This window comes from Lytechinus pictus, chromosome 15 (genome assembly GCF_037042905.1).
Source record: "Lytechinus pictus isolate F3 Inbred chromosome 15, Lp3.0, whole genome shotgun sequence".
In the NCBI taxonomy this organism is placed as follows: Eukaryota; Metazoa; Echinodermata; class Echinoidea; order Temnopleuroida; family Toxopneustidae; genus Lytechinus; species Lytechinus pictus.
Window position 1 is genome coordinate 16,797,687 of NC_087259.1, and position 23,302 is coordinate 16,820,988.

The following is a 23,302-nucleotide window of genomic DNA, read 5'->3' on the forward strand; positions in this document are numbered from 1 at the left end:
AATGTCTTCCAATAATGACAATGTGTCTACCTTTTTACCCTAGATTCTAAGAATAATGATTCGAAGCACGTTTTGAAACACGTTTCTGCAGAATCGCTGATGCGTTTAGATTATACGACGATTGTATTTCTGATGGGTTTTCGCCCAGCGTCGTACGACGTAGAACGTACGTGTGCAAAAATCGCCAACTTTCATGGAAACAGAGGCCCGAGCGTTCTTGAGCTCAAATCACGGACGGTTCTTCCGCAAATTAGCGGGCGTCCGCATTAGAACGTAGGATTTGTCAACAGCCGTCAACAGCCAATCAGATCGCTTGTAGAGCGAGCAAGCTGAGCCGATCGATGTAAACACATTCGCCCATCGCGTGCATGCACATGTTGTACTCTACTCTGACTACACTGATAGCTGAAAGCTTCAAAACATGGACTCGAATGCGAGTTTTTCGGTGAGTACCATTTCAATTATACTAAAATCAAGCTAAGTATAATTTCAAAATGTTACAGTAGAAGTTTAAACGAGTATGATTATTGAAATATGATTGAAAAGCCGTTGCATGGCTCGGTCGACGACGCGACTGCAAGACACATGGCACTGCCAGTTGTGTGCACATAGTAGGAACATATACAATGCACATGTTGGCGTGTCAACATTACATGCCAACCATGCCAGCCGGTCGATCCGGCCGCGTTCAGCGATTTGCGAAACTGCTTACAAGCGAGAGTTGAGCGCGACGGACGCACGAACAAAGAGATCGTTCTACGTCGTAGATAGCGTCGTACGACGCTGGGCGAAAACCCACTATTAGCTCTACGGCGGCCTTACGGCGAGTCATCGAAAACAGCCGTTTTATTCATTTTTATTCAAACTAAAAACTACATGTAGCTGGTACAAAAGTAAAACGGCTATTTCCGACTCGCCGTACGGCTGCCGTAGAGCAAATGTGACTGAGGTATTAAAAATAAATTGCACACTGTAAAAAATATTGGGTAAAATTTTTACAACCACGAGGGTAATTATGTGTCCAAGCAATTTGGGGCAATATTTTACCAGCGCGGGAAGCATATTGTCCAGTCAAGGTAAAAAAAATTAGCAATTACTTCAGAAATGGGCGAAATTCTCATCACACTGGATAAATAAAAATGCCTCAAAGAAATGCCCAATGTTGGTTGGACATATAATTACCCTCATGGAGCGCCCAATATTTTTAGAGTGCATATATACAAAGTATCACGTCCCCAGATCACTTTAATCATTGAGACTGGGCAGTCACACCAATGAAACGGATTCCAATCCGATAAAAGTTAATTATATCATTTCGAATGGCGTTGCATCGGTCGGTTGAGATACTGCATTTTTTGAGTGACTATATGGCATGGTGCAGCGAAGATAGAAATTAGATCGCCTGTATTCAATGCCGTTCATGTCTGAGAAAAATTCTTAGGTACGAAGACTGCAAAGTATTCTTTTATCAAATGCCTCCGTCACACTTATTCGGAATCTGCAGGAGCCGAGCATAATCAGCTGAAATGAAAAAAAAAAATAATAATTCGAAGAAAAAAAATCAGGGGGGTCGAATTCATCCAACTGCGGTTCAAATACGGTATCTGACCAGGCGATAGTCACGCTAGAGTCGAAATAAGCCGCAATGAAGTTTTGCTACTTTCTTGGAATACAATTATATGGATGTGTGTTTGTAAAAAGAGAGAGAAAGAAAGAGAGAGAGGGGGGGGGGTGCAGGAAGGGAGGGGGCGGAGTCTTGTTGAGGAGGCAGAAGGTTCCTCGTTGGGTATGACTCGAATGGGTTTCGAACCCGTGACATCCTATTATATCCACTATATAAACCAGTATACACCTGCTATGGTCCAATTCGCCCTTGGTGATAATTTCAATATTTTGTTTGTTCAAATCCATGGTCATGCAAAATTAAAATCAAATCAGTTCTTCGATTAAAACGCCATATGGAGCATTTGGCATTGAAACACATAATAAAATAATAATTCGAGAAAAAAAATCAGGGGAAGGGTTCGAATTCATCCAACTGCGGTTCAAATACGGTATTTGACCAGGCGATAGTCACACAAGAGTCGAAATGAGCTGCAATGAAGTCAGTTCAAAAGTTTTGCTACTTTCTTGGAATACAATTATATGGATGTGTGTTTGTAAAATGAGAGAGAAAGAGAGAGAGAAAGGGGGATGCGGGGAGGGAGGGGGCGGAGTCTTGTTGAGGAGGCAGAAGGTTCCTCGTTGGGTATGACTCGAATGGGTTTCGAACCCGTGACATCCTATTCTATCCACTATATAAACCAGTATACACCTGCTGGTCCAATTCGCCCTTGGTGATAATTTCAATATTTTGTTTGTTCAAATTCATGGTCATGCAAAATTAAAATAAAGTCAGGTCTTGGATTAAAACGCCGTACGGAACATTTGGCTTTGAAACACAAATGGACCTGCCCGAATAAGTGTGACAAGCATGAAAAGTAACGTAGCATTCTGTGTGTAAAAGCATGGCGTACGGGTTATATCATTAAATAGCATTAAAAAAGAGATATATATCAAACTTTTGTTTAATAGCTAGTCGCTTTGTCCATGGACCTTTTCACACGTGAATCTTGAATCATCGTTGTAATGATGATTGCAATTCGTCTTTAGAATCATCGGACCTTTCACACGGACAATTCGTACCGTAATTTGAGTAAAACTTAACTGGAATTCACCTCCAGAGTAGAATTTGAATTCGTGATTGCGATTAGCGTTCGTGATTCTAGATTGGTTTCACACGTGCTAAAATTCGTCATTAGGCTTATTATTCCACTGGAATCATTCAAATTACAATTTTCTTTAACCGTGTGAAAGGGCGGTAAGACGTCTTCAAGTGTACTATATATGTACAGAAACGAAAGAGTGCAATCAACAGCTCAATCATCAAAGCAGTGAGGAAGATTCGAAGGGCGTTTTCACACGTAAACCTTCAATCGTCATTGTAATGATGATTGCACTTCGTCTTTAAAATCATCGGACCTTTTACACGCTCACTCGAAAACTGTGATGTGAGTGAAACTTAACCGGAATTCACCTCCATATAGTAGAATTTGAATTCGTGATTAGCGTTCGTGATTCTAATCATGTTCTAGTTTGGTTTCACACGTTCTAAAAATTCGTCATTAATATTATTTGTCACTGGAATCATCATTCAAATTACGATTTTTTTATAACCGTGTGAAAGGGCGGCAAGTGTATTACAGAAACGAAAGACTACAATCAACAGATCAATCATCAAAGCAGTGAGGAAGATTCAATGTGAAAGGGGTTGATTTACCTCCTTGCTTCACTTGCTCATTGTATTAAACATTGTATTTTCGATTAGTCCTCTCATTTTCCCCACAGTTTCACATGTGTAAATCGGCATCATAAATAAAATGGATTTAATGTTGAATTTACTTGGAAATACGCAATGTCTAAGGCTTGTAATCGTGCGAAAATATCAAATCATCAATTTAACAATATTTAGGCCTGCTAAAACAAATTAAAAGTTGAAAACGGTATTATCAACGTTCCTGTATGAAGTCATTTGAACATGACCGAGTTTAAATCATAAAATGGATTGAAGAATATTTAAAACTTCCTATCAATGAATAAAGAAAATAAGAAAAATAGGTATTTATTCAGACTATGCATTGAGACAGGAAACGAACCTTGCCCTTAATCCCGTTTGTTAATCTTTATCTATTCATGATTATCACCATTATCATTACCTTAATCTTCATCATCCTCATCATCATTATAATCATTACCATCACCATCATCATCACCATCTTTACCATCTTTACCATCTTCATTACCATCATCATCATCACCATCACCATCATCATTACCATCATCATTATCATCACCATCACCATCATTATCATTACCATCACCATTCTTCTTCTAGTATTTTTTCTTCATCTCGATCCGTAATATCGCCATCTTTATGTTTATCATCTTGTAATCAATTTGTAAATATGAATAGCCCTATATCTCCTTTCTGCGTTATAAAATCGTTTTATATTCTCATTAAACTTCGTTTCGGGCTGTCGTGTTTTCAAGCCAATTTTTGCTTATAATGACAGTCTTTCTTTGTATGAATGAGCCGTGATTAATGCATACATTTTCTTTTAGCTTTTTGGTGAATTTCGATTATAATTTTAGTTATTTGTTAAACTGTTTCCTATATTTATCTTAGATGTTTAGTTTTGTATTGCATATGTTACATTTGTGAAATTCTGTATTAATTTCAATGCAGAAGGAAATTAAACCAACAAGCGAACAAATTTTAATCTGACTTTGACGTTGACTTTGAGCTATTCATCATTGAATTTCCGACCTCAAAAAAAAATATTTCGCGGAGCCATATGCTCGCGCAAATTCTCATTATTTTTCCGTTTAAAACTTATAAAGAATGTCCTTGAAAAAAAAATGATAAAATGCACGTTTTCGCTCTGTATGCATCACGTATAAAGCAGAGTCAGGTTCCAGCTAAGAAGACTCGTTACTGCTGCTATCATTACACTACTACTGCTGCTGCTCAGCAACAACTGCTACTACTTAACTATTAATAGTACTGTTGCAGATAACAGGTAAGATTATATCCGAGTAAGTCTTTCAAGGTCAAATCCATCCCATAAAATGTTGATTTGAATGAATAGAAAAAAATCAAACTAGCATAACGCTGAAAATATCATCAAAATCGGACGTAAAATAAGAAAGTTATGACATTTTAAAGTTTCCTTTATTTTTCACAAAGTGATATGCAGAACTCAGTGACATGAAAATTAGAAAGTCGATGATGTCCCTCAATTGCAATTTCTTTTGTTTTTTATTGTTTGAATTATACAATATATATATATATTTTTACAGATTTGAAAATCAGGACCAATTTGACTGAAGTATAAAATATATATCAAACAATGCTCATTCCCAATTCCACATGTTCAGAAGGAATTGATTGTTGTTTCACTTGACAATGAGGAGAAAATAGGAATATTAATATTTCATGTCATAAAATAGAAAAGAAATAGTGAGTGGATGACGTCATCATTCTCCTCCTTTGCATACCAACCAGGATGTGCATAACTGTTTTGTGAAATTAAGTGAAACCTTAAAATGTCATAACTTTTCGTATTTTACAAACAATATTGATGAAATTTTAAGTGTCATGCTTGTTGGATTTTTCTCATTTTATTCAAAATCAACTTATTGTTGAGGTGGACTTGTCCTTCAAAGAACTCCACACGTCACAAATCGCATAACTAGTATATCATGATCGCAAAGCTCTTAAATATGGCCTCATTCTCCGGGTAATTTTAAACCATTTAGATAAAGTATTTTTTACGCTTGGATAATCAGGAGATTTGTATGAATGTATAATTTATGCATGGTTGCAACGAAGAAATCCCACTGATCATCAAATTGTAAACCTATACTACATAAAAAATTTGGTATGAAATTGTGAGGGAATACTGTTTCAGGACATAATGCATATAAAAGCATAATAGCTATATGTTCATGATACCTTTAAAAAAAAATCAAATTGGTGATTTCAGAGGTGTATCTTTTTTTCTATCATGTATTATTAAATATAGAGGTGCCAAGGTATATAATGCCCTACCTTTGGACTTAAAATTGTTTCCTACTGTTAACAATTTCAAAACTAAATTATCATCTCACTTCGGTGACCTGCTTACCTTGTCATAAAGTCAATATTGTATTTTTTTTCTTCCCCGTCTCCCCATTTTTTTCTTTTCTTTTCTTCCCCATTTCCCAATTGTTCTTTTAACAAACTTTAAATTACTAACTGATTTTGAGCTTATTCCACGAAATAGTTCCACAAAGTGCATTCTCCTTTTTGGTTTTTATTTCTTACTTCTCATATGAATCCAATCAGTGTATATACATGTTTATATATATTTATTCCGATGTTGTCTCAATGCAATCGGTACTTTTATCCTGAATTCCTTTCAATTGTTTACGCTCTTATTGTTGTCCTCTTAAAATTGTATGCGTGAACCAGAATCCTGTGTTATTATGACAGTTTACAATGATTACATATTCATTTATATTCATTGTATATTTATATTATTCATTTTCTATTCCTTGCTCCCTGTGAAAACCTTTTTCAATAACGTGATAGCAGCCTAATTCATTCATTAAAAAAAATATTTAGTGTAAATTCTTGCCAAACTATTTAATTTTATGATCTTTTCTTATTAGTAACAACATATATCATGTCATTTTTGTTATTTTGTTTGATTTACCGTATATGTTATGCTTCTTTCATTATGTGTTTACTTTTTACTTTGTATTGTATATGGACCCCATGGAAGAACAGTATAGTCATGTCGACTAAACTGAAAATGGGCTATCCATCCGTTTTGCATTTTGCATTTTTGCTTTTTTATACGGAAAATAAATTCTATACTATACTATACTATACACAAAAGTAATTTCCGCTGTATGGTAGAGAATATTTTTACTGGATCTGGTTGTCTTTCATAGATCTTTTCGGGTATCCATATTATTCGGAAAAGTCTTTCACCTCAAAGGGATCCGAGTACATTTTTTTATGAAATTACCCATAATTATAGAATGAAAATAATCATCGATCGTCGTATATCTAATTATGTATTATGTTTATATTGTATACATTATGGATTATTTTGTATATTACAAACAATGTAAATATTTTTGATAATGTATTGTGAACGCAGAAGTAAAAATAAAACAAAAAACAAATATCTTTTTTACATTTATTTCAACATTTGCAGTCAGAAAATAACATACTTTTATTTTGCAGGTCTTGCTACAATTCAACATGAAGATAGCTCTTCTTTTGGTGACATTTATGACATTGAGAGGTAGGCGTTCAAATTATATTAAGAAACGTCCATGTTTTGTGGAGTGGGCCTATTAGAATGGGCAAATCAAATCTTTCTTTAGAAAGGATTTAGGATTTGATGCAAACTTTACGTGGATAAAAATTTCATTAAAAAATAAGGTTCTGATTTTATTTATTATTTATTTATTTATTTATAGTTATTATTATTATTTTTTTTTTTTTTGGGGGGGGGCTTTGAACCTCCACCTTTTCATTTCTCTACTCTCCTCTTGTTCTTTCATTTATTTTGTGGGCGCGTCATCGTCTAGTGGTTCTGACTCTCGTCTTACGAGGGTTGCCGGTTCGAAACCTAGCCATGGCGTTTCAGCAAAAAAATTGTTTACATCGTACTGCACTCAACTCAGATGAGGGGAATGAGATCCTGGCAGGATACTGGAAAAAGGTCGTAGCTCGAGTTATAGCATGGACCTATTTCGTAATAGGTCCATGGTTATAGCCGGGGTAATAATTGCTCTTTGGATCCTCAGACAAAAAACGCTAGAAAAGTCACAATAGTTATCATTGCTATTCTTACCTTATTATCATTGTAATTGCTTATTATTATCAATATTATGATAATTATTATCTTTACTATTATCATTATATCATATATGATTAATATCATTATTATTGTCCTTATAATTATTATACCAGGAGAACTAACTTCAATCTTTTCTGCTTTAAGACTAGTGGATAGTATGACAAAATGAAAATCATCTTCTTTTCACAAAAGAATTTAAAAATTGAAAGGGCTATTCCTTCTACCCTTTTGGTGTCTTGCGATTCCTTCAATATAATTTATATTTATTTGTTATTATCTATTTTTTTTTTAGATTTCTAATATTGCATGCGACCTTAGTATGAGCGATTTGGCGCATTACTAGTAATTTAAATCTTGATTGATATATAAATCCTGTATATTGATGACCTCTAGGCCTACACCATGTTAATTGTTGATTTACATTTTTAAGTTCACTAGTCTTAACGTGCTTAGATGTTAGAAGGGCGTTATAATGGATCATTGTGGCCTAGCGGATTTGTCTCCGGACTTTGAAAAAGAGGGTCGTGGGTTTGAATCTTAGCCATGGTGGAATTTCTTTCGGCAAGAAATTGATCCACGATGTGCTGCACACAACCCAGATGAGGTAAATGGGTACCTGTCAGGAATCTATTCCTTGATACAGTATGCGTAACAGCTGCTCTTCTAAAGCCATGGTAATTATGCGGCATTACAGAAGAGCTCTTAGAGACTTCTGACGAGAAAGCAATTATCATTATTATCATTATTATTATTATCATTGTTATTATTATCATTATTATTATTATCATTATTATTATCATTATTATTATTATCATTATTATCATCATTATTATCATTATTATCATTATTATTATCATTAAGTTATTATTATTAATATCATTATTATTATTATCATTATTATTATCATTATAATTATCATTATCATTATTATTATTATAATTATTATTATCATCATCATCATCATTATTATCATTATCATTATTATCATCATCATCATTATGAGCCAAGCGATGGATATCATTTTTTAATGTCTTATTTCTTAAGGGTCATCTCTGGCTCTCCAGTGCTATTCGTGTGAAGTTGTATTGGGGGAGGATGTCACCACTCCTAACGAATGCAGAATGAATGTCGATGAAGTTGAAGAGTGTGCAGATGGCATCAGTGAATGTTACGTAAGTTCATTTTTTAAAATGAGATTGTGCATTGAAATACACACGTGGGATCCAAAAAATTGGCACCCCCTCCTCTACCCTACAAAAAATATGTTTCTGACTATTTGGGGATAAAGACATTTTTTTTCATTTTTTTTCTTTATTTTTTAGGATTTCTAAGTTTTAACCATTTTAATTGCTTGCTGATATTTTGAACAAAAAATGTATGACCATTTTGAAGTAATAAGCTTTTGAATTTATGGTTATTCAAAATTTGCAAATACGGATTTTCATTATTAGTATTGTTATCATGAACATGATTATCATCACTTTATACTCGGCAAACAAAATGACAAAACAAAATAATATGCGATTATGTCGTGGCTTTATTGAATAGAGATGAACACTTTTCCGAATCTGGTGTCACAATCACATAAGTATAAAACATGGATATGAATACCTCTGATTAGAGACTTACATTCATGTATGTCTGGAACCAACCGATAGCCTTGGTTTAGCTCCCCGAAGGGGGGTTAAACCCCCGGCTAGAAGGCCCCCCTCCCAGAAAATTCAACGTTAAATTTCACGGCTGCTTTCCCACTGGTTCTCTGCTAGCCGGACAGGAATACCAGCACAGCTATTAACTACATGTATGAGCTATCGGCAAATCGGTGGATTACAGATGGCATACTTATATCATATAATATACATATATATACCAGCCTTCCCGCATGAGAACTTGGGTGAGGCCAAAATTTCACGAAAAATATAAATGTATACAGAATACCAGCCTCCCCGCCTATGAGATCAGGTGAGGCCTAAACTGAAAGTTCGAGCGTGACACCCTTACATTCAAATTACAATTGCGTTCCTAAAGTACTATGTAAAGTTATAAATAAATCCCCTTCGTCTAGGTACCGAATGAGGACCCGATTCAATATGAAATATTAATCAACGTACATGGCATCAAAGTGGAAAATCTAATAGCTAGAGGCTAAAATATCATTCACTGCTTTACACACCTTGCAAAAGTGACCATTGTGGATTAAAGAACATATGCCATGCCAATAATATGAGAACTCAATTCATGTGAATTACCAAAATATAACGAACACCCAGTCCCAAAAACGGGTAAGGGCGAAAACCCACCTGACCACAGACCAAAATAGATCAGAAGGATAAAAATTCCCTTACGGCCCACATTTCTAAATACACGACAATCTTTATATTGTTTTGATGTGCGACCAGGCAAACTGCCCCCGGATTTGAATTCGTGTTTCGTTATATAAATCAACATTAAATTCATATAAGTAAAATAATTCAAATGTCCATATATCATATAACAATTCTACATCCGTTATTCCATTCATAACGAGCTATACACTCCAATAAAACACAAATCAACTCTGAATGATACCTAGAGTATCTTCATTCTCGACCTTCCCCATTGCATGTGTTTAAACAACATTCCAACATTGTTTGACCCAAACGTAACATTTACATGGATGGTTGTTGGGGAGGAGGTGGGAAAATTACAAGCGAATATTTTGGACGTTCATCTCCGTTGAAAGCCAAAACTAAAATGAAGGATTTTTCGCGCCTTCACCTAGGCGCGCGCGCCAAAATATCGCGCTCCTTGCGCCCAGTATAAATTATTGTCATTGTGCGCATAAACAATACCGTCTGGCGCGCCATTGTGACGTATCACATCGTCAACCGCGCCATTCCAAATTACAAACACCTTCATGACCTGGCTTTGTTCGCCGACCTATAAATCATTTTAAATCGCCGAGTCGTCTTTAAAATACATTATACTCGGCAAACAAAATGACAAAACAAAATAATATGCGATTATGTCGTGGCTTTATTGAATAGAGATGAACACTTTTCCGAATCTGGTGTCACAATCACATAAGTATAAAACATGGATATGAATACCTCTGATTAGAGACTTACATTCATGTATGTCTGGAACCAACCGATAGCCTTGGTTTAGCTCCCCGAAGGGGGGTTAAACCCCCGGCTAGAAGGCCCCCCTCCCAGAAAATTCAACGTTAAATTTCACGGCTGCTTTCCCACTGGTTCTCTGCTAGCCGGACAGGAATACCAGCACAGCTATTAACTACATGTATGAGCTATCGGCAAATCGGTGGATTACAGATGGCATACTTATATCATATAATATACATATATATACCAGCCTTCCCGCATGAGAACTTGGGTGAGGCCAAAATTTCACGAAAAATATAAATGTATACAGAATACCAGCCTCCCCGCCTATGAGATCAGGTGAGGCCTAAACTGAAAGTTCGAGCGTGACACCCTTACATTCAAATTACAATTGCGTTCCTAAAGTACTATGTAAAGTTATAAATAAATCCCCTTCGTCTAGGTACCGAATGAGGACCCGATTCAATATGAAATATTAATCAACGTACATGGCATCAAAGTGGAAAATCTAATAACTAGAGGCTAAAATATCATTCACTGCTTTACACACCTTGCAAAAGTGACCATTGTGGATTAAATAACATATTCCATGCCAATATATCTTATGACATCAGAGTTTAGGCGGCATAATTTGACAAATTACCGCCAAACGAGAATATATTTTATATATATGATCGGCCGCCAAAACACTTCATTCATTTTTAAGCGTTCGTTCATAATTTACTCCAGTTTTGTGTTAGCTGGCCAAGCTAAATCAGTTATGCATAACGGGGGAGCGTTTCATCAATATTTTCATCCGACAAGTTGTCAGATCTGACATCTTTCCATGATTTTGATTGGCAGAGAGGCACTGTTCCTATGGTAACTGTCGGAAAAAATGGGACTTGTCGGATAAAACGTCCGACAAGTCCTTTCATGAAACGCCCCCCAGGCCTCCAAGCCCTCCATCAATATATTTAAATGAATCAAAATTATACATCTTTGTACAGCCTTTGACGTCGCTGTCTTCCCTGACACAATTACCTGAAGGCTTGCATTCTTTGCCTCTAGATATTATTCATTATTATTATTATTATTATTTTTTTTTTTTTTTTTTTTTTTTTTTTTTTTAGAATACCTGCTTTCTATCCTTGACCAACATACCAGCCCCCTATTAAACCAGCATGAAATGAAATTTAAAAACCAGATAGAAATATTCAATTAAAGTATATGAACAAATATCCATCTCAAGTTTAATGAGAGCATGGAAAACACTTCTACAGGTATGTATTCAGTTGTTGGAAACAATCTCCCATTAGAAATACATTAAACATAAACCGTGTCAGAACTTCCTTCACAATTAAAATCTGATTACCATGCACAAAACTAAACAAAACATATGAAGGAAGACAAGATAATATGCAATTTTAAGTATGATGGTTTTGATACAAACCTATTGCAAGCTTCAAAATTGAAATTCATTGCATCACTAATTTTTTGATAAGTTATCAATGGTGGCCGCACGCCATCGGTTTGACCTTATAATTAACAAATACTAGCATCCCAACATTGCTAAACTAACAATGCATGCCGCACTAAGGTACTGCCTCTTTCTTGTTGCCCCATTTGCCATAAATTTATAACAGTGCATGATTTAACCCTATGCACAAATATAATTCAATCGCAGACAATCGATCAATTAAATCCAACCACAGCATTTAGTTAGTTACCTCACACTTAATTTCAACAAATACATAATTATACCATTCCTGAGTTATAATGGATTTTGTAAATTGTTCTGTTGAATTGGAGATAAAATAAAAACTGAAAGCTTGCGTAACATCCACAGAATAACCCCATATAACCCATGGAGTATAATCATGATAATTGAAGGCACTAAAACTAATTTGAATATGAAACCTTCCCGATCAGGACTATTCGGTTAGAGCTACACTCCTCAATTAAATATGCTGTTAAACTAAGAACCATTTAACGTAAACTGGAATTTTACCCGGGATGAATCATTTCGATAATGTTTTCACATATCAACGTAAAACATGACTGCCTTTTTATTGTTTTATCATCCTCACCACATCCATGAAATAATTATTTATTTCAAACATTAAATAACATCCGAACGAGTAGTCCTTCAAACGATAATGAATAAAATTTGAAGTGCCGTATACATTGATACATTCATATAATATATGCTTATCCTGAATAATATGTTCCATTCTTGTTGGCAAAAGCATACGTACAAAGGGCTTTCTTCATATGTTCCACATGTTCAAGTTCCAATCCCATCCAAGTGAGCAATATGGGGGACCTCATAAAAAGTCTGAAACTGAAATCATGACGAATTCATCCTCATATTATATGAACTCATCATTCAAGACAGCCCACTGTATCATGATGTTTCAAATATGATCTTTCCCTGTTGCTTGAAGGCTAAAATGTTTGTTCACCAGTTTTTTGACTGAAGAAAAACCTCTATTCCTTGGAATACGTGTTAAAACCACCTTGTCGGTAAATTAGTTCTATGAAGATGAAGACGTTGACCACTGCTCCAATTAGTGTCATTGCTGGCAGCAATACCCAGTTCAGTTATATTTATTATAAGAGCGTATTAACGCCCCAAATGACATCCTTTACTATGGACTCTAAGCTAACTGGTCAGGAAATAGATCCAACCAAAGGGGAACTCTTTGGCAGCCAGACTTGGAGCGTTCTAGATCATACTATAGTAGGTCTAATTGTCATCAGACTTTCCTGCCAGCCTACCTTGCCTCGCAGTAGCCCACTTGAATCCCTTTCATCCAAAGATCCGGCACTGCAAAAGAAAAGAAGAAAAAAAGCCTGGGCAGAACACCAAATTCTATATCTAGTACCAAAACGGGTCTGTCCCTCTGCTATCCTTTTCAATTTATCACTCTTGTCCCTCTTCGCACCTTGTAGGCCCGAAAACCGGAGGACGTATATAACAGAGGTTATAAACATTTCTTCATCTACTGCAAACACACAAGCACTAGTGAAATGCATATTAAATAATTTGGAAGATTACAATCCTCACCAGTATTGGGGGGGGGGGGGGGCTCAATTGAACCCCCTAAATGCCTATGGGGTTGTACCATTTATTCAGAAACAACTTGTAAAATATATATATCCTTCGCCCTCTTTATCGTAGCTTTCAATATACGCGTACTTAAATTTTGAGCTTTATACGAAACGAGCAGCTTCCCGAAACATCTGAAACCGCCTCCACAGAGTAATCATTAGTCCCGCTCCTTATGTTTCATTTATAACTGCTATTTTCCAATTCCTTACAGTATAACCCCAACCAGCGATGCAATATCATCTGCATATATCATATGTGCGTGTTGCAACTTCGACAATATTTCAAAACCAGATTCAATAAGCTTCAAATAATCTGTTTAATTTTAGACTATAACTTCTCTTATCATTTTTATTATTTATTATTCTTATTTCAGTATTCGGTTTTACCTCTAGACCACTGCAGAAATAGTCAAGCCAAATTACTGCATACAGCCCATTAGATACATTTTCATAATCAACGGGCCACCAACACGAATATTTCACACGCTGTCCAATTCCAAGAGGAAGATATACTTTTTGGAACCTGGTTTCAGCTTGAGCAATCGGTAAATTTCGTTTGATTGGCCAGTATACCTATGTGGCTTATTGCATAATTAAGGCATCCGTATATTGTGTCCCGGCCCCCGAAGCAACGAAGGGAAATGACAGTATGGTACAAGATTTCAGACACTTTCCAACACAGGCCCATGTCAATCGACTACATCAATTTCCACTGAATGCCTTCAAGGAATTAGCTCATAATTATAAGCTCATCATCATTATTTATTATTTTATTTGCCGCTTTGATCATGTATACCGGTACCAAATCTATTATCATTATTTTGAATGATACTATCGATATTATCTCAGTTCAAATCATTGACCAGTCAAATAGGCCTATTTGATATTGAACCATGAGGTGTAAGGTTCAATTCTGAAGCGCTTTGAGCGGTTAGAGGCTGATAAAGCGCTATATAAAAACAAGTAATTCAATTCCAATAGGGCCTAAGCATTTATATTCTTTCATTTCCACAAGATATAAACCATACAAAATCATAAAAAATCAAGGTATCTTTTTAGGAGGCCCATACTATTATAACAACTGCTCGTTGAACCCCTTGACTTCAATCTAAACTAAATTGGGGATTCCAAGCTAATTCGAAATTACATCCGATTTAATATTATGTGCATGGTAAGTTTACTTTTACATGTACCATGTTTCCTCGAAAAGCTAATCACATAATCATAATGATAAGCATCATCTGCTACTTTCCAAAATAATGACTGATTCAACAATAACATTTGAAACTGAAAGCCGAGTAGAATCTATAATTATTACCACTAGGCACTACCGGTCTATCCACATAATTTTGCGACCAAGAACACAGCTCTCGCTGGCCCATAATCCAGAAAATGTCATAGAGGTCAAATACTACTTTTATACTAGGCCTAACTGAACCATCTGATAATAGGGTCTATCCCCAAACAGACATGTAAAACTGCGTCTACTGTAAGTAGATCTAACGTTAGGCCGAGCCTAGTTTCACTCTGTGGTGTCACCATGCACTGCTGTAGTGCAGTAGACTGCACTACAGCAGTGCATGGTGATGCACTAGGGCCTACGCTACGCCTACGCTACGGTAACCAACGTTAAAATTGTTGAACTCATTCTCAAAACCTCCAATCTCCATCATGACACACCTGGTTCAGACACCAAAACAAGTAGTCAAGTAGGACCAGGTCTAGCCCAGGCTAGGCCTGTGTTTGAATTTTGAAGCTGACCCCTCCCTTTTCCATCATGATCGTAATTAAAACACTTGGACCAAGTTTAAAATTAATTCCAGGCCAAGTCCAAGTTATGTCTAGCCTAGGATCTATGGCTTGACATTTGACCTACATGTAAATCCCCAATTGCGTTAGCATGCCAAATGGCAAATGCCCCCCCCCTGTTTGCCTGACTAGGCCTACATCATTACATGAACTAGGCCATAACGTTAGGCATTTGATTTGCCTAGCACAAACATGTAAATGGGATCTTCGCGTGCTAACGTAAGAACCGGGGGGGGGGGGTATTGAAGAGCCATTAAATTGAAAGAGATTTGTGTCAGACTCAGACTCAGAGGTAACTAATCGACTTCTGACCAATAAGAACATGATTTTTTTTTTTTTTTTTTTCTTCTTTTCTTCAAAATCTCAGACTAGGATCTAGGCAGGCCTACCTGCGCTAGTCTAAAGAAAGCTCCAAAAGGTACAAATCACCCCGATACTACCGTAGTACTACTTGTACTACTAGCACTGTAACTTTTTTACTCTGTACTCCTGTAGCAGGCCTCGATCATTCAACAAGCCTAACGTTAACTAACAATAGGCTTAATTCTAAGATACGATGCTGAGAAGATTAGGTGGTCGATAAGGGGTAGTTCCAACCATACTAACACTAATCCAGACTGAGTCTAGGCTCTAGCCTAGAATAGGCCTAGATCTAGATCTATTGCTGCTTCCGTACTCACCGGATAGGCTAGGTCTTGCAAAGACTTGAACTTGTAAATTGTCTGGTACCGACCCCGCGTTCCGTCTGCTAATCCAGACCGTTGCCTCGGGCTCGGCTCAGCCAGCCCACCTGCTTCACATCATAATCGGGAGCTAGTAGTAGTAGGTACCGGTAGTAGTAGTCACTAGTAGTAGTAGGACCTCTGACTACCGTAACATTCAATACTCATAATCATGATGGATCCCAGTCGACCGTATGTCGTTGAACGGAATTCCATCTAGCAGCTCGAGTCAATTTCTCATCGTTGCTGAAACCAAACAGCTCTAGGACCCAGCCGATCTACTGTGTTATAGCGACAACACGTAGCGTAGCTCCTTGTACCGTCGTATAAAACTCGGTTCAATTCAAAGCAGACGGTTAATCGTTAGGCCAGGCAAGAAATAGAGAATCCTCAAGTAATTCGGACAGCATTTAAAGCTGCATTAAGCAAAATTAAGATGATTCCCGATCGATGATGGTTTCAACAAAAATTATTGTAGATCTCGTTGTACTTTGTAGATTACGACGTCTCCAAAAACGCAAGGTCGTAAGAAAAATTACAAGCGAATATTTTGGACGTTCATCTCCGTTGAAAGCCAAAACTAAAATGAAGGATTTTTCGCGCCTTCACCTAGGCGCGCGCGCCAAAATATCGCGCTCCTTGCGCCCAGTATAAATTATTGTCATTGTGCGCATAAACAATACCGTCTGGCGCGCCATTGTGACGTATCACATCGTCAACCGCGCCATTCCAAATTACAAACACCTTCATGACCTGGCTTTGTTCGCCGACCTATAAATCATTTTAAATCGCCGAGTCGTCTTTAAAATACATTATATAGTAGTCATAGTTTAAGAAATCTTAGTCTGGTCGTGCAGAATAAAAAGGTATAAAAACCTTCCAAAATCAGATAAGAAGTTAAGGAGATAAGCAAAACAATTTAAAAAGCAAAACAAAAAACAGTATAGTAAGAAAAAAGAAAGAAAGGCAAAAAGAAAACAAGAAGCGCGAAAATGGAAGAAAAGGGAAACAAGGGAATAAGAAGCGTTGTGGCCCAGTGGATTTGTCTCCGGGCTTTGAAACAGAGGGTGGTGGGTTCAAATCCCAGCCATGGCATAGTTTCCTTCAGCAGTCAGACCGCAGGTCCCTATGCTAATGAGCAAAAAGGCCAGATTCATCCAAATCATCTTGTGGCTGAATCCTCCTCCTTGCAAAATCTCGTGATTCGTGAGACTTTCTGTCTCTAAGAATTTACCTGTTTTAACTTCAAGTTAAATGAAATATTATTGCACCATCAGATAGAGTAAAAGTTACTCTTTCATATTGGTCATTTATTTTGTATACAATATTTTGTTAAATAAGTAAATTTCTGGCCTGAAAATGTGCCTCAAAACTGAATTTTCTTCCTCTGTTTTCTTTTGCAAATTGTGCAAATCTTTTTATTTTGAGCCTCAATAATATCTATATCACCATAAAGCTGAACTTCTGTTCTTTCTCATGATGCCACTCTTGATATGCGGCACCTTTTAATCGGGTCAAGATCACACTTTTCCCACCAAGATTCAAGACGAGATTTCTGAAATTTTGTACTTGCATGAAATCCAGAGTTCTGATTGGCTGGATAAGGTTCACAGAACAACAGGCGCGGGGTATTTGAGGAGATTACCACATGGGAAGTGTGACCTTCCCACGAACCCAGGCACTGGCACCGTTGGAATTTGCCATTGTGTGGTCTTTTTGACCAATCAGAGTGCAGTATTCTTGTTTTCAAGCTGCTTTATGTACTTGGCAAATGAAAAGTGTGATCTTGACCCGATTAAACCAATTCTTATTTTGAAACCTATATCATTTCAAAGCAAACATATTCAGCTTTATCATGATATAAAAATCATTTGGGCTCAAACAAAAATAAAGTGTGAAAATAGCAGCTTTTGTCAGGTGAAAATATTTATTTTGTAGCATATTTTAGATCAAAATTTTAACCTATATTCCAAAATCTTTGAATAAATCCAAACACATGACCTGAAAGAATGATTCTTCTTCTTTACAATGGTACCAAATTCATGAAATTCGATGCACAATTAGAGCAGCAATGACCGAATGTAAAGAGGTGTTTTGGTCCGCATCAAGCTCATTAAATATGCAAAACATCTCAAGTCATGAATATCACTTTAGTCCAGGATAGAAGAGGCACAACCTTGTTTTTTTATATATATACAATATTTTTTGATGGTTTCTTGTCAATTCGAGGGTGCTGATCACGAATCTGGATGATGCCACTCGTGTAACCTTGAGCGTTTTCCGCAAATTGGCAAAATCCAATATGGCCGCCCAAATATGCAAATTACCCATGAAAATCATAAAATTGTCCGCACATTGGCTATGAAATGCATGAAATTGTGTGGCAGGAGTGAAATACTCTCTGAAAAAATAATTTTTGACAAAATATTTATTTTCCTGATATTCAAAATGGCCGCCATAGGCCCCTGTATACTCTATTATGTACAATATGAATAGGGAAAACTAATTTTCACAAAAATGAGCACTAAACTGCAAAAAATCGCGATGTATCAACAAAGTAATATATGCAAATCATCATTACTAACGAGATATATCATTTATCATCAATATCATATATCATCAATCACAAGAGTGAGCACTAAAATGCATATATATGTGATGAATTAATTGGATACTGTCTAAAAACGTATTTTCTAACGAAATATATCATTCAGGTTTCAAGTTTGCCGGTTAAATACTGTATTTTGACTTTCAAAATGGCCGCCATCGACAATAACTGTATTATGTACAATGCAAAGTGGGAAACCAATATTCACAGGAGTGAGCACCATAAATGCACGTAATAGTGATCTATGAGTAAAATATTGTCTGAAAGCATAATTTCTATTAAGATATATCATTTATTCTGCCAGTTAGGTGGTAAATACCGTTATTTTAAAGACAAAATGGCCGCTACAGGCCCTTACGGTATTATATATGCACAATATGAATGGGAACAAATCATTTCAACAGAATTTGGCTTTGCTTGGTCAAATGGTGATGTATGAGTGGAATATTGTCTGAAAACATGATTTATAACAAAATATATCATATCTTATGTAATTTAGGTGATAAATACTGTATTTCAACATTCAAAATGGCTGCCATATGCCCTTTTTGTGAACATTATTTGTCTCTATATGGTGGCCATTTTCAATTTAAAAATGCGGCATTTATCACCTTCATTACACAACATTATGATATATCTCGTTAGAAACCATTATTTTAGACAATAATTCACCCTTACATCACAATTCACAATTATATGCAATATTTAGAGTCAAGCAAAGCCGAATTCTGTCAAAATGATATGTCCCATGTTACAATGTACATAATACTTTTAGGACCTATGGCAGTCATTTTGGATTTTAAAGTACAGCATTTATTACCTCCACCATGTCCACGACCAATATGTGATAATGTTTAAGACAATATCTTTACTCGTATATCACAGTTATATGCATTTTATGATTCTCACTCTTGTGAAAATTGGTTTCCCTGTTCGCATGTTACATAATTTAGTAAGGGCTTGTAGAGGTTATTTTGAATGTCAAAATACAGTATTTATCATCTATATGGAAGAAAGAATGCGATAATTAAAAAAAAGTTTTCAAATAACGTTTTACTCATACAACAGGATTATAATTATGGATGTCATAGTCAAGCAAATCCAAATTCTTACAAAATATGTCCCAATTCACATTGTAGATAATACTGTTAGGGCCTATAGGGGCCATTTTGAATTTCATAATACAGTAGTTGTCCCATGCATGACAAAAGAAATGATATGTCTTGCTATAAAACATGTTGTCAGACAATATTTTACTCGAGTAGATCACAATTACATGCATTATATGTTTCTTACTCGTGTGAAAATTAGTTTCTCCATTTGCATTGTACATGATGAATATAGGGGCTATGGCGGCCATTTTGAATTTCATAATACAGCATTTATCACATCAATGGCATATTAACAATTATGTTTTTAATCAGTATTCCACTCGTTTATCTTAATGATATGCATTTTAGTGCTCAATCTTGTCATTTTTTTTGCCCCGGCCATTGCCATTGTATACTCTTTGGGCCAGTGGCGGCTATTTTAGATATCAAAATACAGCAGTGTTCCCATATATGACATGATATAAATGATATATCTCGTTAGTAATGATGATTTGCATGTATAACTTCGTTCATACATACGCGATTTTTGCAGTTTAGTGCTCATTTTTGTGAAAATTAGTTTTCCCGATTCATATTGTACATAATAGTATACAATGGCCTATGGCGGCCATTTTGAATATCAGGCAAATAAATATTTTGTCAAAAATCATTTTCTAAGATTGTATTTCACTCCTGCCACACAATTTCATGCATTTCACAGCCAATGTGCGGACAATTTTATGATTTTCATGGGTAATTTGCATATTTCGGCGGCCATATTGGATTTTGCCAATTTGCGGAAAATGCTCAAGGTTACACGAGTGGCATCATCCAGATTCGTGATCAGCACCCTCGAATTGACAAGAAACCATAAAAAAATATTGTATATATAAAAAAACAAGGTTTGGTCAATTTTCTATGGGGCCTATCCTGGACTACTTGGATGAAAGAAGCCACTTTCTTGGGACCTGCAGTCTGACTGTCAGCAAGAAATGTATCCACATTGTGCTGCACTCAACCCAGGTAGGTGAATGGGTACCTGGTAGGAATTTATTCCTTGAAATGCACTGAGCGCTTGAAGGCTGCTTGAGCTACAGCCGGGGTAATAATCCAAGTCCTTTGGAAGCGCATAGAGACGTTATTCATAATGTGTTATGCGCTATACAAGAACTGACTATCATTATTATTAAGAAAGGCAAAAATAGGGAATAAGAAATAGAAATAGAAAGGGGAAGGGAATGAAAGATATAAAAAGAAGGGGCAAAGAATAAAAAAGGAGCTTGTTACTGCCGATGTTCATTTAGCCACATTTACAAATGATAACTAAAATGGGACATGATCTCTGAATATGCTATTCATTAATCTATTTTTTTAATAACTAATAATCATCCCCACTATCCAGTCTAGGTTCGAGTGCGAGTTAACTCCCAAGGGGGCATGCCTGAAGAGGACATTTTCTCGCGGATGCGTTCCAGAAGACGAAGACTGTGACACAGAACTTACTAATACTGGAGGAAAATACGACCTCCAGTGTTGCGGAGAGGATAAATGTAATACCATTGGAACTACCCAGGTTGCTACATCTAAATGAAACCCGTTACGGAGATCGCAGATTTCAAGAACTGACCCAGTGGTGCTTCGAGATAAAAATTCATATATCGATGGTGGCGGTAGTTCTCATTCCTTTCTCCGTGTCTTTCGCTCCCACTTTCATCCCCCTCTCTCACTCTCCCTGCATCCATACCCTGAGAGGTAGTTCCCCTTCTCCCGTCTCCGCCCCTGTCCCCTTCTTTGTCGCATTCCAAATCTGGTTTACTGATAGGAAACGAGAAAATGCCGTAAATTATCATTGGCCTTTGTGAATAATGAAACGCACTCATCTATCATGTATCGGGCAGATAAACTGAACGAAATGATAGTAAAATTGTAGTTGTTTTCACCTAAACGCTTTAGAGCAATATTATTGGTCAAAGTCTTCCTATAGGCTACATTTTCTTCTCTTTTTTTCGGGGGGGGGGGGGGGTACGTAATTCATTAATGTATATTTTATTCAGACTGATATTGAATTGAAAACGATTATATATTAATCTGAAGCTTTGTTTTCCACTATCCAAAATTTTCCCGAATTCTTCATACCAGGAATTCCGGTTGATGACTTCATAATTATTTCAGACAAAATTATATATTGTGTTATCGCGTAGTTACTGGTTATTATCTCTGTAATGAACAGATATATACATCAATATTTGCCAAGATACTTCTGATCAAGTCGAAATATAGTGATTTACTTATCATGCTTATATCATGGTTCTGGCATTAATCATTATATTAATAAAAAACCCAATCATTCTAATTCGTAGGTTCGATTGAAAATTTCATATCTGTGATGCATATTCGCAAATAAACCTGTATTTTCATATTCACTCAAAATTATTGTGAGTGCTTTCTCTTTTTTTCTGATTGAGGAGAAGAATGTAAATGAGAATTGATAAAGAAAATATAGGATATTGAGAGGAATAACGAGAAAATGAGAAATCGTTGGTAAATAGACATAATTATGTCGACTTGGCGGGACAATTATGTCGGCTTGGTGAGACAATTATCTCGCCATCTTGATAAGTCTATGGCTCTTTAAAAACTCTGTATGAAAGGGACCGAGATAAAGTCAACAACATGAGGAGAGATTCGAAAATAAAGATTGTTCCTCCTTCCGAACTCGGGTTTAATTTAAACTCTGGTCTAAAGTTGTGATTTTACTATGGACAGCCAATTGTAACACAGATCCTTAACAGTACATGGTATAGGTTCAATTTATCAGTTCATCTGTCACCCAGGTCAGTCATAACTGTCTGCATGGGCATGCTAGCCGAATCAGTTTTATTCGCCAATGTAGCATGATAAAAAGGACACAGTAAGCCTCACAATCATGCAATGTTGACGAAATTTAGAAATTTTCGGCTATCCATCTTTTTAAGCACATAGACATGGAATAAGATAAACCGGACTTCAGATTACAGGACAGAGAGTCGATTGACAAAAATTGAGATATTGAGAACGGATGATGATAGAAAGGAAAAAGCGTCGACATAAAAAACAACAATAGGCCTATACTGGGAAAATTAAGAAAAACGAATGAACAAGACCGAAATAAGATTGATACAAGAGAATGACAAGAGTCGACAAAATAAATAAAAGAGCGACACGAGAAGAGACGGACAAAGTGTCGACATAAAATGAGATTAGGACAGTTGGAGGAGGCGTTCTAAAACAACGAGACCGAGAGAATCAAGAAAAACAGATGAAGAAAATGAAATAAGAGTGACAATAAACAGGATTACAAGAGTCGACAAAACAAATCAATGAGCGATAGAAGAAGCGATGGACAAGTGTCGACATAAAATGAGATTAAGACAGGTAGAGA

General features: G+C 36.2%; 1 protein-coding gene across 1 annotated transcript; it reads left to right on the forward strand.

Annotated features, from left to right (window-relative positions):
* The first annotated feature begins 159 nt into the window (after nucleotides 1–159).
* On the forward strand, nucleotides 160–22,307 carry LOC135156897 (uncharacterized). Its single transcript, XM_064110685.1, has 4 exons — nucleotides 160–445; nucleotides 6,836–6,896; nucleotides 8,502–8,629; nucleotides 21,284–22,307. Exons 1-4 carry the CDS (start codon nucleotides 422–424, stop codon nucleotides 21,470–21,472), a joined length of 402 nt encoding a protein of 133 aa, XP_063966755.1. The 5' UTR covers nucleotides 160–421; the 3' UTR covers nucleotides 21,473–22,307.
* The last annotated feature ends 995 nt before the right edge of the window (nucleotides 22,308–23,302 follow it).

Coding starts and splice junctions, on each gene's coding strand:
- LOC135156897 (XM_064110685.1), top strand. CDS start 422: ATGGACTCGAATGCGAGTTTTTCG. Junction 446..6,835: donor ACTCGAATGCGAGTTTTTCG/GTGAGTACCATT, acceptor TTTATTTTGCAG/GTCTTGCTACAATTCAACAT. Junction 8,630..21,283: donor ATGGCATCAGTGAATGTTAC/GTAAGTTCATTT, acceptor CCCACTATCCAG/TCTAGGTTCGAGTGCGAGTT.